The following is a 17,628-nucleotide window of genomic DNA, read 5'->3' as shown; positions in this document are numbered from 1 at the left end:
GAGAGAGAGAGAGAGAGAGAGAGAGAGAGAGAGAGGGAGAGAGAGACAGAGAGAGAGAGAGAGAGAGAGAGAGAGAGAGAGAGAGAGAGAGAGAGAGAGAGAGTGACAGAGAGAGAGAGAGAGAGAGAGAGAGAGAGAGAGAGAGAGAGAGAGAGAGAGAGAGAGAGAGGGAGAGAGTGACAGAGAGAGAGAGAGAGAGAGAGAGAGAGAGAGAGAGAGAGAGAGAGAGAGAGAGAGAGAGAGAGAGAGAGAGCACACCTGACAGGACCAAGACCAAACACAACAATGCCAGTGGTAGTGTGCAACATTAAGACACACACATGCACTTTTGGAATGACTCCCAAGACCGTCCTGAGGGGGGGGGGTGAGGCTGGCGAGGATAATTGGGTGAGTATAAAGCTTTTGTGGGTGCGTGAGTACTGTCCCTCTCATGCAAGACTCATCGGTGAGTCACAGCAACGACTACAGTGTCAGGATTCACGAGTCAGAGCCCTGATGAAAGACTCTTCAAGTCTTACCTCATCTTAAGGAGTGTTTCTGAAACAAGACTTTTTGTAACAGTTGGGGGGGATAGTATGGTAGGGGCATGTCAGAGTGGTCTTTGGAGTGACGTCTGAACAGGAGGGACGTACAACAACCCCCCCACCTGGTATCGGGGTATCGAACAAGGCGCTGCAGGACGGCCATTACCATACCATTGTGTCTCAGTCATGGTTCTTAGACACTTCTTCTCCCTGCAATGTGAGCCCAAACCTGCGCCTCCTAGAGACCAATATTAAAAAAAAAAAGAATCCGTCTTCAAAACAGAAGAATGAAACACTGCTCCTGAATTGCTATTTTTCCGCAAAAACACAAATACATTGCAAATATATTGCATAATTCTAGATTACAAACGTCAGAATATCGTAGTGACATGATATTAACGTAGCAGTAATGTGTGTGGGTTTACATTGAAGGAGTAGCTTTATGTATAACGTATAGATTTACATTTAGTCTTTGGGTTTACAAACAGGGTGTGGATTTACACACACACATGGTGTGGCGTTCCATAGAAGGTGTGGTTTTTATATGTAGTGAATGACTTTTAATATAAGATATGGCTTTACATACAGGATATGGCTTTATATAAAGGATATGGCTTTACATACAGAGTGAGGTTCACATTAATTCCATGACTGTACATGCCGGGTAAAGCTTTACATACAGGGTATAACTTTATATACAGGGCATAACTTTATATGCAGGGTTTGGCTTTACGAAGTATGGCTTTACAAACTGTCTAGACATACCAGCTCCAGTGTCTGAAATATAAAAGAAACCATTTATATTCCACTTGACTGAGGTCACTCCTGGTTCACGCTAAAGTAGATAAAGTAGATAGTAGATAAAGCTATGATACAATAATGAATACTTTGATGGCTATCAACATATTTTGAACAAAGATTTGAAAAACAATGATTGGTTATATTTTACGTTTGAGCATATGGTTATTGTGAAGAAAAGTATAGATTCTTTGTGTTTGGGGGTCAGTAAGAGCAGCGGGTGTAGTCTCTGACCCCTGATAGCTGGGGGGTGTAGTCTCTGACCCCTGATAGCTGGGGTGTAGTCTCTGACCCCTGATAACTGGGGGTGTAGTCTCTGACCCCTGATAGCTGGGGTGTAGTCTCTGACCCCTGATAGCTGGGGGTGTAGTCTCTGACCCCTGATAGCTGGGGGTGTAGTCTCTGACCCCTGATAGCTGGGGGTGTAGTCTCTGACCCCTGATAGCTGGGGGTGTAGTCTCTGACCCCTGATAGCTGGGGGTGTAGTCTCTGACCCCTGATAGCTGGGGGTGTAGTCTCTGACCCCTGATAGCTGGGGGTGTAGTCTCTGACCCCTGATAGCTGGGGGTGTAGTCTCTGACCCCTGATAGCTGGGGGTGTAGTCTCTGACCCCTGATAGCTGGGGGTGTAGTCTCTGACCCCTGATAGCTGGGGGTGTAGTCTCTGACCCCTGATAGCTGGGGGTGTAGTCTCTGACCCCTGATAGCTGGGGGTGTAGTCTCTGACCCCTGATAGCTGGGGTGTAGTCTCTGACCCCTGATAGCTGGGGGGTGTAGTCTCTGACCCCTGATAGCTGGGGGGTGTAGTCTCTGACCCCTGATAGCTGGGGGTGTAGTCTCTGACCCCTGATAGCTGGGGGTGTAGTCTCTGTCCCCTGATAGCTGGGGGTGTAGTCTCTGACCCCTGATAGCTGGGGGTGTAGTCTCTGACCCCTAATAGCTGGGGGTGTAGTCTCTGACCCCTGATAGCTGGGGTGTAGTCTCTGACCCCTGATAGCTGGGGGTGTAGTCTCTGACCCCTGATAGCTGGGGGTGTAGTCTCTGACCCCTGATAGCTGGGGGTGTAGTCTCTGACCCCTGATAGCTGGGGTGTAGTCTCTGACCCCTGATAGCTGGGGGGTGTAGTCTCTGACCCCTGATAGCTGGGGGTGTAGTCTCTGACCCCTGATAGCTGGGGTGTAGTCTCTGACCCCATAGTGGGGTCACCCAGAGCTCGGAGTACAGTCTGTGATCCTGTAAGATCTTACAAGACTTTGCAATCATTGAAGATAAAGATCTTGCAAGACTTTGTGGAACATTGCAGGTGCAGGACTGTCGGCTGCTTCAGGCAAAAACGCCGCCAAAAAATGGGAGACATCCGATATTCTTTTGTTTGTATATGTTTGTGAGTACGTGTTTGTTTTTGTGTATGTCTGTATTGGGGTTATTTGAGCACACACACACACACACACACACACACACACACACACACACACACACACACACACACACACATACACACACACACACACACACACACACACACACACACACACACACACACACACACACACACACATATATATATATATATATATATATATATATATATATATATATATATATAATATGTATGTGTGTGTGTGTGTGTATGAGAAGGCTACATGAACGCACGCAAGCCATAGATCACTAAGAACTATTTAACCCTGCCAGGATTCGAACCCATGCCGTTCAGGATCACCCCTAAACGTACACAGTACCGTGACCACCGCACCAATGATCGATCATTGGTGCGTGATCACTATGTCGATTATTTTGGGGTAGTTTGTGTAGATACTTCTGGTGAAGGTCCAGTTATGTATAGAGACTATATGTACCTTAGAAGGTTCCTGCTGCTTGTGCATGGCTAACCAAGTCTGGGTCTGTGTATGGCTACTGCAATGTCTCTCGATATCTTTTTGTCAGGCTTGACAGAGTATGCAGGTGAGGAGTCACAATAACGTGGCTAAAGTATGTTGACCAGACTACACACTAAAAGGGGAAGGGACGACGACGTTTCGGTCCGTCCTGGACCATTCTCAAGTCGATTGAGAATGAAAGAGTAGTTCCCAGTGGCTTGTTCTTACCATATCGCAGTGGGTCTTCCTTCACCAACTTTGGCTCTGTGGCGACTTTTGATAGCTGGGAGTATTTTCGTCTTGATTTGCTTCTTAATCACTAGCAGTTTTTGCTAGTGAGTCTGCCTTTTCATTGCCATCTATGTCAGTGTGACCTGGCATACAATTTAGGGTGATTGACAGTCCTAGATTGTTTGCTGCTTTTCATATCTCTAGGATTTTTGTGATGAGTTTTACATTATCTCTGTGCTGGCTGGATAACAATGACTGGAGCGGAGATTGACAGGACACACTGGATCAATAAGTGAGATGTCTTACTTTCACTTCATCCCCTTCACCTCAACCCCTTCACCTCATCCCCTTCACCTCATCCTCGAAAACATGTCATACAGCAAGAAACTCTGCCTTTGACAGTGTTAACAAGAGTTAACGAAACGCATCTCTTAACGTTAGGTAAAATAAAAGAGATAAAAATGAACTTCGGAACCTCAATTTTTCAACTTCCTTCTCAAGTGAAGGAAAATGTTCGGAAAAATACAAAACAATCATCGATCTCATCCTCTGTCACATTCAATAAAATATGCCTACAGGCAACAATGTTACCAATATATATATATATATATATATATATATATATATATATATATATATATATATATATATATATATATATATATAATTATTTATTTATTGCGAAAGAAAAACTAAAATAAGTTTATCTCTTTCTTGCTCCCACAACACCCAAGAATTTCCAGAAAATTTTCCGCGCACATTCCAGCAGCAGCATACAGGATGCGTATGAAAGTGGGCCGGTATGCGTAGGACTCTGTATTAAAGCAGGTGCATATATGTATGTATGTATGTGTATTAACGTACATATATATATATATATATATGTAGGAGAAATAAGTCGAGTCCCCACATCTGAGAGACTTGAAACACACCAGCTTCAGCTATATAGTGACAGGTGTGACATACCTCTAAAGTAAGGCTGGCAATAGACTCGGAGATCTCAGTTGTGAGACCGAACTGAGTGGCGCAGGATCCAATACCATGGAGTGGGAATCCAACACGATTGAGGATGATCTGGCGTGATGGAGGAGGAGTTACTTGTTGCTGGAGGATCCACGCAACATGGAGGAAGAGGGTGGAGGAATGTACAGGAGGCGGCAGGTCATATTGTACCGGCCAGACCTCAGACCTGAAGTATGAGGACAAGGAGCTGGGATATGAGGACAAGGAGCTGGGATATGAGAACAAGGAGCTGGGATATGAGGACAAGGAGCTGGGATATGAGGACAAGAAGCTGGGATATGAGAACAAGGAGCTGGGATATGAGGACAAGGAGCTGGGATATGAGGACAAGAAGCTGGGATATGAGGACAAGGAGCTGGGATATGAGGACAAGAAGCTGGGATATGAGAACAAGGAGCTGGGATATGAGGACAAGGAGCTGGGATATGAGAACAAGAAGCTGGGATATGAGGACAAGGAGCTGGGATATGAGGACAAGATGCTGGGATATGAGAACAAGGAGCTGGGATATGAGAACAAGGAGCTGGGATATGAGAACAAGGAGCTGGGATATGAGGACAAGAAGCTGGGATATGAGAACAAGGAGCTGGGATATGAGAACAAGGAGCTGGGATATGAGGACAAGAAGCTGGGATATGAGAACAAGGAGCTGGGATATGAGGACAAGAAGCTGGGATATAAGGACAAGAAGCTGGGATATAAGGACAAGAAGCTGGGATATTTGGACAAGAAGCTGGGATATAAGGAAGGCGAGAACGAATAACGGCTTGCCACACGTATCAAAGAACAATCATAAAACTGAACAACCATAGCAACCACAATAACAATCCATCAGACAGGTAAGAGCCTCAGAATACCATCTCAGTGATTGTTGGCACAACATACCATCACAATCCCCAGTACCAAAGGTTATAACCGCGCTTCAGATACGAAAGCAATACTCAAGTCTGACCGCTGGAACGTAAATTGTCTTCAATGTTCATTGCAAGAGCGTAAAATCGTGCAGTGCAATCCACGTAAACAGGTTTTCATTCAGAGGTTCTTGCTCAGGCAACATATGGAACGTAATTTCGGTGGCTGCAACGTGATTATCTAGTCGTAACTAGTTATGATCATGTCTGGGTATGACTGGTTATGTCTGGGTATGACTGGTTATGTCTGGGTATGACTGGTTATGTCTGGGTATGACTGGTTATGTCTGGGTATAACTGGTTATGTCTGGGTATGACTGGTCATGTCTGGGAATGACTGGTCATGTCTGGGTATGACTGATCATGTCTGGGTATGACTGATCATGTCTGGGTATGGCTGATCATGTCTGGGAATGACTGATCATGTCTGGGTATGGCTGGTCATGTCTGGGTATGACTGATCATGTCTGGGTATGACTGGTCATGTCTGGGTATGACTGGTCATGTCTGGGTATGACTGATCATGTCTGGGTATGACTGATCATGTCTGGGTATGACTGATCATGTCTGGGTATGACTGATCATGTCTGGGTATGACTGATCATGTCTCGGTACAAACTATTTTTGTAAACATTTCTGTGATTTTTGGTAAATTGAGTCAAATATACTACCCCAAACAAGGCCATTAAATGTTGTCGGTATTTAGCTCATTGATATTATAACATTTTTATTTTAGTATGAATTTTGTTTAAATCATTATATGTTTATGTTTGTAATAATGTATGTATTTAACGTCAGTCCATTGGTTCTCAAAGTCAAATGAAAAATAGGAATTGCTATTTGTGTTTGAGTCAGTAATGGGCTTGACCATTTGTTATTCCCAAGGTCATTAGCGCGCTCAAATGGTAGTTACTGTTTCCACATTTCATGAACTGGTAATTAATCATCGCCGCTAACTGGAGCGGCCGTTCAAACTGCTGAAACAAGCTGTAGCATCGACCATTTCTTGTTTTATAACATGTTCCTCACCTTTGACTCATACAATAACTGGCTTAACTACTGAAGCAGTTCGTCCTGCTAAGGATTCCCAAGGTCAAGAAAACGGTCAATAGAAGGTGCCCTTCTCCTAACCTACCAGGGGACCCAAAACAGAAATCGGGACAGTATGTCACTTTCGGCAGCCGCTTTCATTTTCTAGTACGACGATTTTTTGGCCTTATGTAACGCCTACGAGCGAAATGCCACGTTCTTTGTTGGAGGAGAGGATGAGTGAAGATATATAAGATATAAGGGAGCCGGTGGCTGAGCGGACAGAACACTGGACGCATGATCCTGTGGTCCTGGGTTCGATCCCGGGCGCCGGCGAGAAACAATGGGCAGAGTTTCTTTCACCCTAAGGCCCCTGTTACCTAGCAGTAAATAGGTACCTGGGAGCTAGTCAGCTGTCACGGGCTGCTTCTTGGGGGTGGAGGCCTGGTCGAGGACCGGGCCGCGGGGACACTAAACCCCGAAATCATCTCAAGATAACCTCAAGATATATATTTTTTAGTCTGCATATCAACACCTCGGCCCGTGGTATTGACATTTAAAATGCTTTGCATGAATGGCTTCCAGCCACCAAAAAACGACAAGGCTTAAAAAAAGGACGTCATATTTTCCCACCTTGACCATAACCGCTGGAGGAGCCGAGATCACCCTACACAAGGCGGCAACCCCATCATGGTGGAGGGGCAGGGGAGGGGGAGGGTCGCAGTTGGTAGTGTTGGAGGGGAGCTTGACGACGTTGAAGTAGAGGCCGGTAATCGAAGAGGCTGTAGGGAGGGAGGGGACAGGAGGATCGAGATTGTACAGAGGATCAAGAGAGGTTTTGGGGCGATTGTTGTGTGTTTATATATGTGTATTATCAGGTCATATTTACCATCCCCACACACACCTGTGGCTCTCATTACCCACAGTCACTCGCCGACTTACACAAACTGCTCCTCAACAGTCCTTATCTCCGGAGAACGCCGGAGGGAGTCGAAGGAGGAGGGGGAAGGTTTTCTTAGCACGACCCGTTGTCAAGGAAGCAGCCCGTAGCAGCTGTCTAACTCCCAGGTACCTATTTACTGCTAGGTTAACAGGAGCATCAGGGCGAAAGAAACTCTGCTCATTTGTTTCCGCTTCCGCCGGGGATCGAACCCGGACCCTTAGGACTACGAATCCAGAACTCTGTCCACTCAGCCGTCAGGCCCTTGTGTGCGTGCGGGCGTGTGTGTTTATCTGTCTGTCTGTCTCCCTGTCCATTTGTCCCTTCAATAACACAATCAGTGTACATTCCTGTCACTGGAGTTCACTGCAGCTGTCAGAGACAGCAGCTGGGGGTTCTCTACTCTGTAATTGAAAGATCAAGCTTCAAGCTTTATGGAGTTTAAAGGGGGGTATCGAACCCTTGTTCTCTCGTCGACACGATAACCGGAGCACGACGCGACACAGCAAATGAAGCTGCGATATATCTATGGCCTCAGGTCTGTGTTCTGTTGTCTTTGTAAACGGAGATCGTATGTGTCTTTGTTCTCTGCTTGTGGAGGCTGACACAAGAGGTTGTTAGGTGACCTCCTTGTTAGTGCCTCTGGGGGTGTTTAACGGTTATATCGTCATGGTTTTATCTGTCTGTTCGTAGCGACGTCAGTGGCGTTCCTTATCTTATCAACGGCGTTCATTCTCTGATCAATGGCATTCCTTCTCTCGTCAATTGTATTCATTCTCTCACGAATGACGTTCCTTCATTCATCAACTCTTCCTCTCACCATTCTTATTCACAACTCTTGATGGCTTGTTTGCTGCAAAAGACCATTCAACAAGGTATCTTTCTGGCCGCTACTCGAGAGTCTATATCTCCTGCTGCCTAGTTTAACATGATATACATAACAAAAAGGAGGCCTGATCGAAGACCGGGCCGCGGGGACGCTAAGCCCCGAGCCGCAAATATAACATATGATATCACCAACGATACAAAATAGGATATCGCCCTTATGTTTGTAACTATTGCACTCATGAAATATATCCTGGCGATACAGTCCATTAAATTTAAACAATGTATAAATATGATGTTGTTATGTATAGCGTATGTTATACAATATGCGCTGGCTTAATGGCGATGCACTTATGTACGGGCCAATTAGCCTCTGAATTTGGTAGTTGACATATTGATCGTTATGTAACACTTTTGAACAGTGGTGATGCTGTGAGGCAGTTGTTCATACTGCTGAACAAGTGACTGCACTGGCTGGGTGATGAACAGCTTCTCTTGTTCAACGCTTACTGTATTTCAATGAACACAATCTCTTGTTCATCTCTTACCATTTTTCTTTGAACTAACCATGCAGGTAGATTTTGGGAACATTGTGTATGTACTTATGGAAGAACATGTTCAGTGTTCTTGTCATGTGTTCACTATCTACCCCACCATGTGTTCAATATCTACCCACCATGTGTTCGATATCTACACCACCATGTGTTCAATATCTACACCACCATGTTTTCAATATCTACCCCAACATGTGTTCAATATCTACACACCATGTGTTCAATATCTACCCCACCATGTATTCAATATCTACCCCACCATGTGTGCAATATCTACACCACCATGTATTCAATATCTACCCACCATGTGTTCCCACATGTCTACCCACCATGTGTTCCCACATGTCTACCCACCATGTGTACAATATCACCATACCTTCACCACCACCACCACCACCACCACTACGAGTAACCTCACCACCACCTCCCTCTCCGTCCTCCAACAGTGGCGGTGGTGATAGCATTCTTCGTGTGCTTCGCGCCGCACCAGGCCCAGCGGCTGATGGCCCTCCACGCCGACCCGACCAACCCGGTGGCCGTGCAGCTCTTCAACGTCCTCTTCAACATCTCGGGCGTGTCCTACTACATCTCCACCTGCGTCAACCCCATCCTCTACCACATCATGAGCAACCGCTTCAGAGAGGCGCTCCAGGTTAGCTTAATCACCAGTATATATACCAGTAATGGCCGCTGACTTGGTGCCGCTTGTGGGTGTGGGTCACTGATTGATGTGGGGTGGTTGTGGTTGTGGTGTAGGGGGGGGGGGTTAGGAGTGGGGGCAGTAGGACTAGGGGTTGAGTGCAACTTGCCCGTGACAGCTGAGTAACTCCCATGTACCTATGTACAGCTAGGTAACAGGGGCGTCAGGGTGGTTATATTGAGGTTATCTTGAGATGATTTCGGGGCTTTTTAGTGTCCCCGAGGCCCGGTTCTCGACCAGGCCTCCACCCCTAGGAAGCAGCCCGTGACAGCTGACTAACTCCCAGGTACCTATTTTACTGCTAGGTAACAGGGGCATAGGGTGAAAGAAACTCTGCCCATTGTTTCTCGCCGGCGCCGGGAATCGAACCCGGGACCACAGGATCACGCGTACAGTGTGCTGTCCGCTCAGCCACCGGCTGTGTGTGTGTGTGTGTGTGTGTGTGTGTGTGTGTGTGTGTGCACGTGCTTCATTGCCTGTGGCCCGACAGTCAAAGACAAGCCGGGGACTAACAAGGTCACGCTGGTAACGTACTTAAATGATGGCATCTGTGACCCTCTACCAACCCTGTCTGTCAACATGAAAGGCACTTGTAACTGTCTCGCTAACTCACTCACTCTCCACACACACACACACACACACACACACACACACACACACACACACACACACACACACACACACACACACATACGCCAGATACTCTCTGATGTGGTGGAGGCTGACTCCATAAACAGTTTAAAATGTAGATATGACAGACCCCAGTAGGCTCAGGAATCTGTACATCACTTGATTGACAGTTGAGAGGCGGGACCAAAGAGCCAAAGCTCAACCCCCGCAAGCACAAACAGGTGAGCATTTAATATGTACACACACGTCTATGTAATACATATTTCTGTGAGGTGGTAGTAACATATTATGGACAATAAATGAGACACAGTCCGCCAGAAATTGTATGTAAAAAAATACTTTTGTGTAAATATACTTTGACCTGAATTACACAGACCATGAACCCCTACGTTCCAAGGCTGGACATAAATAGGTATTTCTGGCCAATAAACTTGACCGATATTGGACATTAAATTTATGTTATGGAGTTGTGTGAAGAGGCACAGAGAGAGACCTGAAGCCTGGCAATGTTCTCTGTGGCACAGTTGTACCACCGGAGTTATTGTACCACGTGTGGCATAGTTGTACCACCGGTGTTCTTGTACCACGTGTGGCATAGTTGTACGACGTGTGGCATAGTTGTACCACCGGAGTTATTGTACCACGTGTGGCATAGTTGTACGTCATATGTGCACATTAGGTACACTTACTGTGACAATATTGTACACATAGTGTGACCATAGAAGTATACATAGTGTGATAAAGACACATGTATAACAAACACCAAACAAACGCACCTACATGTTCCTCACGCCCTACATCTGCTTCCATTTCCCTGGCGAAAAACCTTTAATTGTTACACCAGAACATGTGTAGTCATTCATGCATGTATTCATACATATTCATGTATGAATACATGCGACGTTTTTAGAGGCATCAGGCGGGGAGAGAGAGAGAGAGAGAGAGAGAGAGAGAGAGAGAGAGAGAGAGAGAGAGAGAGAGAGAGAGAGAGAGAGAGAGAGAGAGAGGTAGACTCATCCCTCAGAGTAGACCGCTTGCCTGAAATTATCTTTTGCGTGCTCACCTTTCCTGTAGGTAAACTCTTATCTTCAGAGGTTTACTCTTGATTACCAGAGAGTTCACTCTTCTTCCCTTCTCTTGGGAGAGTTTAACTCTTGCCTTATTCTTTCAAATGGTTTACACTTCATTCTCTTCCTGAGATTGTGAATATCAGTTGAAGCAATTCTGGGCTTGGCGCGAGCAACATGGGTACTCCCAGCCACACACACCTCACACCACTGCACCATCACATGCTCTCAGTAGTGTAACCTGGGATTTACCTGTATCCACAAGTGGTGGTAAGGCACACAGTTGATACCAAATCAAGTTTTGTAAAACATTACCCGCCTACACTGTTGTAGGCGGGTAATGTGGCCTTGATGTGGTACGGGGGTTCCAGCCTCTGCATGTTCGGATATCCTCGGAGGATATCCGAATATCTTGATATTTTGTCAAGAAAGGTAAGGTAGTGGTACATAGTCCCTGAGGTGATATCCGCCTCCTGTTGTAGGTAAGGTTAGGTAAGGTAAGGTAAGGTTAGGTAAGGTAAGGTTAGGTTAGGTCAGGTCAGATTATGTCATCCGCGGTAATGTTTGGATAGGTAAGGTTAGCCAAGGTAACTATAGGTTAGATAACGTTACCTTTGGAAACATTGTTAGGTAGGGCGAGCGTAGGTAACCTTTGGTCAGGTCAGGTAACTTTTGGTTAGGTTAGTATTAAACGGATGATAGGGGCCTGACAGCTGAGTGAACAGAGCTTTAGATTCGTAGTCCTGAGGTTCCGGGTTCGATTCCCGGTGGAGGCGGAAACAAATGGACAGTTGTTTTTTTCACCCTGATGCACCTGTTACCTAGCAGTAAATAGGTACCTGGGAGTTAGACAGCTGCTACGGGCTGCTTCCTGGGGGTGTGTGTAACAAAAAGGAGGCCTGGTCGATGACCGGGCCGCGGGGACGCTAAGCCCCGAAATCATCTCAAGATAACCTCAAGATGATTTGTTAGCATGGAACCAATTGAAAATGGAACAAGCTGACCCGAAACAATTGACTTCCCTAACTGCTTACTTTAATCAATTATTTTCCAGAAAATAATTTATTAAAGAATTTATTAAACAAAATTCCAGAAAGGTTCGTGTAGGTTTTGAAAAAGAGTATTGCATTTAGCTTATGGCGGAATATGTCAGTTAAAAGCAAGACTTTCACCAACGTAAAAATTAGAGCCTAAAAATCCTTTCCAACACGTGTTAATCCAGATAGATAATTTACCAATAAAAATATCAGATAACAGGAGAAACCAATATATCAGAGAGGAGGGATATGATAGCAAGCCTGGGAAGGAGGAGAGACGGGGGGGGGGGGGGAGCAAGAGGGCATGATTTACAGTCAGGAATATTGTGTATTGTGTGGCCACATAATTGGTTAAGTAACTTTTATCCCGTCACATTGTGAATACGTCAGAGGCAGACGGGCAGCTGGAACACTCTTGTTAGGGTTCAGAAGCTTTGGTTCACCGGGTTATTTTGATGTTGTTGATCAAACACCAATCATCTCCTGCCTTCAGTCTAGTTGCAAGAGCAATGGTTTTTTGTTGTTTTTATATAAAGGTAGTTATTCCATTCTGATAACTTGCAATACTACACTTCTCGTTAATGTATCCGGATAGATCAGTTGTTAATTGGTCTATTTTGCTCATGATTGTTTATCAAACTTTCTGTAAACTTAAATGGAAACTTAGAGTACCAATGATGAACATGAACAACTATGATGAACAATGACAACAGCACAAATATCAACCATTCACGAAGAACAACAAATAATCAGCCAATTGGAAATGGGGAAGAGGGGGGGGGGGAGAGATGGACATGTAATGAAGAGTAAATGGAAATATAGATATGTAATGGGGGTAATAAATACGTGCATGTAATGGGGGTAATGGATTTACCTAATAAGGTAATGGGGTGTGCAAATGAGGATGTTCAAAATATGTTATAAGACGACGAAATTAATTCAGTCAACTCAGCTCACAGAAGCAAGAAAAATATATATGTGATAGTGTAAGAGAAGTTCCCATATCTTACACTACCTGAGGTATGGGGTCCCATATCTTACATTACCTGAGGTATGCGGTCCCATATCTTACATTACCTGAGGTATGCGGTCCCATATCTTTCACTATCTGAGGTATGGGGTCCCATATCTTACATTACATGTGTATGGGGTCCCATATCTTACATTACCTGAGGTATGGGGTCCCATATCTTACATTACATGTGTATGGGGTCCCATATCTTACATTACCTGAGGTCTGGGGTCCCATATCTTACATTACCTGAGGTCTGGGGTCCCATATCTTACATTACATGTGTATGGGGTCCCATATCTTACATTACCTGAGGTCTGGGGTCCCATATCTTACATTACCTGAGGTCTGGGGTCCCATATCTTACACTACCTGAGGTATGGGGTCCCATATCTTACATTACCTGAGGTCTGGGGTCCCATATCTTACACTACCTGAGGTATGGGGTCCCATATCTTACATTACCTGAGGTCTGGGGTCCCATATCTTACATTACCTGAGGTCTGGGGTCCCATATCTTACACTACCTGAGGTATGCGGTCCCATATCTTACACTACCTGAGGTATGGGGTCCCATATCTTACACTACCTGAGGTATGGGGTCCCATATCTTACATTACCTGAGGTATGGGGTCCCATATCTTACATTACCTGAGGTCTGGGGTCCCATATCTTACATTACCTGAGGTCTGGGGTCCCATATCTTACACTACCTGAGGTATGCGGTCCCATATCTTACACTACCTGAGGTATGGGGTCCCATATCTTACACTACCTGAGGTATGGGGTCCCATATCTTACATTACCTGAGGTCTGGGGTCCCATATCTTACACTACCTGAGGTATGGGGTCCCATATCTTACATTACCTGAGGTCTGGGGTCCCATATCTTACACTACCTGAGGTATGCGGTCCCATATGTTACACTACCTGAGGTATGGGGTCCCATATCTTACACTACCTGAGGTATGGGGTCCCATATCTTACACTACCTGAGGTATGGGGTCCCATATCTTACATTACCTGAGGTATGGGGTCCCATATCTTACACTACCTGAGGTATGCGGTCCCATATCTTACACTACCTGAGGTATGGGATCCCATATCTTACACTACCTGAGGTATGGGGTCCCATATCTTACACTACCTGAGGTATGGGGTCCTATATCTTACATTACCTGAGGTATGGGGTCCCATATCTTACACTACCTGAGGTATGCGGTCCCATATCTTACACTACCTGAGGTATGGGGTCCCATATCTTACACTACCTGAGGTAAGGGGTCCCATATCTTACATTACATGTGTATGGGGTCCCATATCTTACATTACATGTGTATGGGGTCCCATATCTTACATTACATGTGTATGGGATCCCATATCTTACATTACATGTGTATGGGGGTCCCATACTCTCTGCTACCATAGCTAGGGAGGTCGGAAAAGTCCTGGCAGTGACCCTGATGCTAACCACAACATGTTTCCTCACCTTTCAGGCCACCTTGGAGAGCTGTTATGGCGGGAGAGGCAGCTCAAGCGGAGGTAGGTGGCGCGCACGCTCCCAGTCCTCCCGCTCTCAACACACTCTTGAACTTACAGAACACTCCCTCATCACAGACTCCACTACCAACCTCACCACCTCCACCGGCGCCTCCAGCGACGCCTCCAGGTCCGACCACAAGACGCACCTCAAACAAGCGCTGAATGGCGCGCGCAAGGACGCCGGGAAGGGCAAGATGGCGTCGCGCAAGACCAGGAACGGATCTTATAAGTTCAGACCGCTCTTTAAGCCCAAGCTGCGTCGCGCTGAGATCGTAGAGAGCCCAGTTGACATGACTGTGTCCATTGCGGCGTCTCCCGCGGGTCGTAAGAGGAGCCAGTCAGACAGTCTGCTGAGTGGTGGATCCATCAGTAACTGTTCCATGAAGCACGTTGAAGAGGAGTTTACGAGGAAGGAGCTGTCAGAGGTGATGGGACGCATGAACACCATGGAGGTATAGACCAGCGTCCTCTCACCATGATGATGCACGCCTGAAAAAGTCTATTTCTGACGTCAAGAGTCTTCAATATATATTCCAACTGATGATGATCTTTTAAGGTCAATGTGGGAGACGATTATTATTTTCAAGTACCTACGGGCTCACCATAGACCGTGCTACTTGGAACTGTGTGTTCCAAGTAGCGAATCTTTAACAACAACAACAACAGTTTATTATTACATGCACAAAAGTTGTGTGATGAAAGTATCTTCTGTGTCTGTCGCCATAGGTATAGTTCCATCAGCTTGGAAACCATATTTACATCCTGAGAGGGACTCGGGAGTTAGCTTAGTAGTAGTAGTAGGCATCCATCTGTCTCAGGAGACTATGGAGTTGCTCTCTGGTTGTCGGTCTGGAGTGGCCTCTCCACGGCACAAAGCCAGGGTAGGGTCATATGGGGGAGAAGCTGTTAACCATGCAGCAGGTTCCCCCTCTCCACGGTGCCGAAAGTAAAGCTTAAAGCCTCGGTAATTTTGCAAAATAACAATTGTTCACTTAGTAATATATATGGCTTAGTGTTTTCTCCTGATAACTACCGTCTACCTTAGTCTTGAGTGTAGTTACGTAGTCTCAAGATCCTCTCAGACGCCAGGTTGTCAGAGTTAACAATGGTTCAGTCGGTGCTTGCCTCAGTGCCGAAAACTAACAGCAATAGTGTAGGTAGTCAATGTGGAACAGCAAGACCTGCCAGACAGCCAGCTCTCAGTCCTATATCACCGAGTGTCAACTATAATCATTTTATATCATTTAATTAATTAATAATGGCTCATTATGCCGGGAGGACAGGTGGTCAGGGTATGTATACATGGCTTATTATGTATACAGGGTACATATACATGCCTTAGTATGTATACAGGGTATATATACTTGTTAGACTTATAGCAAGGCCCCCCTCCCCACGAAGGTCGAACTACTGATTCCGTAATACAAGCTGACTAACTCCTGGGTACCTATTTATTACTGGGTGAACAGCAGCATTAGGTGATAGGACACGCGGCCACCCATTCCATTTCCGTCCCGGCCTGTTCTATCCTGACCCTTTATCATCCGTGAGGTTGGTAACCCCACAAGGATAGGGGAGGATAACAGACAGTCGACTTGAGAATGGTCCAGGACGGACCGAAACGTCGTCGTCCCTTCACCTTCTAGTGTGTGGTCTGGTCAACATACTTCAGCCACGTTATTGTGACTCCTCGCCTGCATAGTGGAGGATAACCCCACAAGGAGAGAGGAGGATAACCCCACAAGGAGAGGGTAGGATAACCCCACAAGGAGAGAGGAGGATAACCCCACAAGGAGAGGGTAGGATAACCCCACAAGGAGAGGGTAGGATAACCCCACAAGGAGAGGGGAGGATAACCCCACAAGGAGAGAGGAGGATAACCCCACAAGGAGAGGGTAGGATAACCCCACAAGGAGAGGGGAGGATAACCCCACAAGGAGAGAGGAGGATAACCCCACAAGGAGAGGGTAGGATAACCCCACAAGGAGAGGGGAGGATAACCCCACAAGGAGAGGGGAGGATAACCCCACAAGGAGAGGGGAGGATAACCCCACAAGGAGAGGGTAGGATAACCCCACAAGGAGAGGGGAGGATAACCCCACAAGGAGAGGGGAGGATAACCCCACAAGGAGAGAGGAGGATAACTCCACAAGGAGAGGGGAGGATAACCCCACAAGGAGAGGGGAGGATAACCCCACAAGGAGAGGAGGATAACCCCACAAGGAGAGGGGAGGATAATCCCACAAGGAGAGGGTAGGATAACCCCACAAGGAGAGGGTAGGATAACCCCACAAGGAGAGGGGAGGATAACCCCACAAGGAGAGGGGAGGATAACCCCACAAGGAGAGGGGGAGGATAACCCCACAAGGAGAGGGGAGGATAACCCCACAAGGAGAGGGGAGGATAACCCCACAAGGAGAGGAGGATAACCCCACAAGGAGAGGGGAGGATAACCCCACAAGGAGAGGGGAGGATAACCCCACAAGGAGAGGGGAGGATAACCCCACAAGGAGAGGGGAGGATAACCCCACAAGGAGAGGGGAGGATAACCCCACAAGGAGAGGAGGATAACCCCACAAGGAGAGGGGAGGATAACCCCACAAGGAGAGGGGAGGATAACCCCACAAGGAGAGGGGAGGATAACCCCACAAGGAGAGGGGAGGATAACCCCACAAGGAGAGGGGAGGATAACCCCACAAGGACTCATGGTATAGTGTGTGGACACAGGGTGGAGGAGTGAGACATGATCCTAACCTCACCCTAAGTGCATCTTAGGGTACAATTCCTCCGTCACTTTACGCTGGGGGACTAGATCCTCTCTTTTCATTAACATATTAATACAAAACTTGTATGTGCATATGATAGTATGATAAAATTATGCTAGTATATAATCCTATATTCTGTATACAATATTTTCACGATTATATCA

The 17,628-nt window shown here is 46.3% G+C and overlaps 1 protein-coding gene across 2 annotated transcripts in view; it reads left to right on the top strand.

Moving 5' to 3' along the window:
* Window positions 1–17,628, top strand: part of LOC123767563 (pyrokinin-1 receptor) — a 142,275-nt gene that overhangs the window by 107,493 nt on the left and 17,154 nt on the right. The window contains exons 3-4 of one of the 2 annotated variants that reach the window (XM_045757317.2): window positions 9,158–9,363; window positions 14,654–14,699. In XM_045757317.2, coding sequence (XP_045613273.1) covers window positions 9,158–9,363; window positions 14,654–14,699 — 252 coding nt within the window. Of the gene's footprint in view, window positions 1–9,157; window positions 9,364–14,653; window positions 16,335–17,628 lie in introns of those variants that run through there. The other variant, XM_045757308.2, reaches the window with a different exon arrangement.

This window comes from Procambarus clarkii, chromosome 86 (genome assembly GCF_040958095.1).
Source record: "Procambarus clarkii isolate CNS0578487 chromosome 86, FALCON_Pclarkii_2.0, whole genome shotgun sequence".
Taxonomy (NCBI): domain Eukaryota; kingdom Metazoa; phylum Arthropoda; class Malacostraca; order Decapoda; family Cambaridae; genus Procambarus; species Procambarus clarkii.
This window is presented reverse-complemented; position numbering and strand designations above follow the sequence as displayed.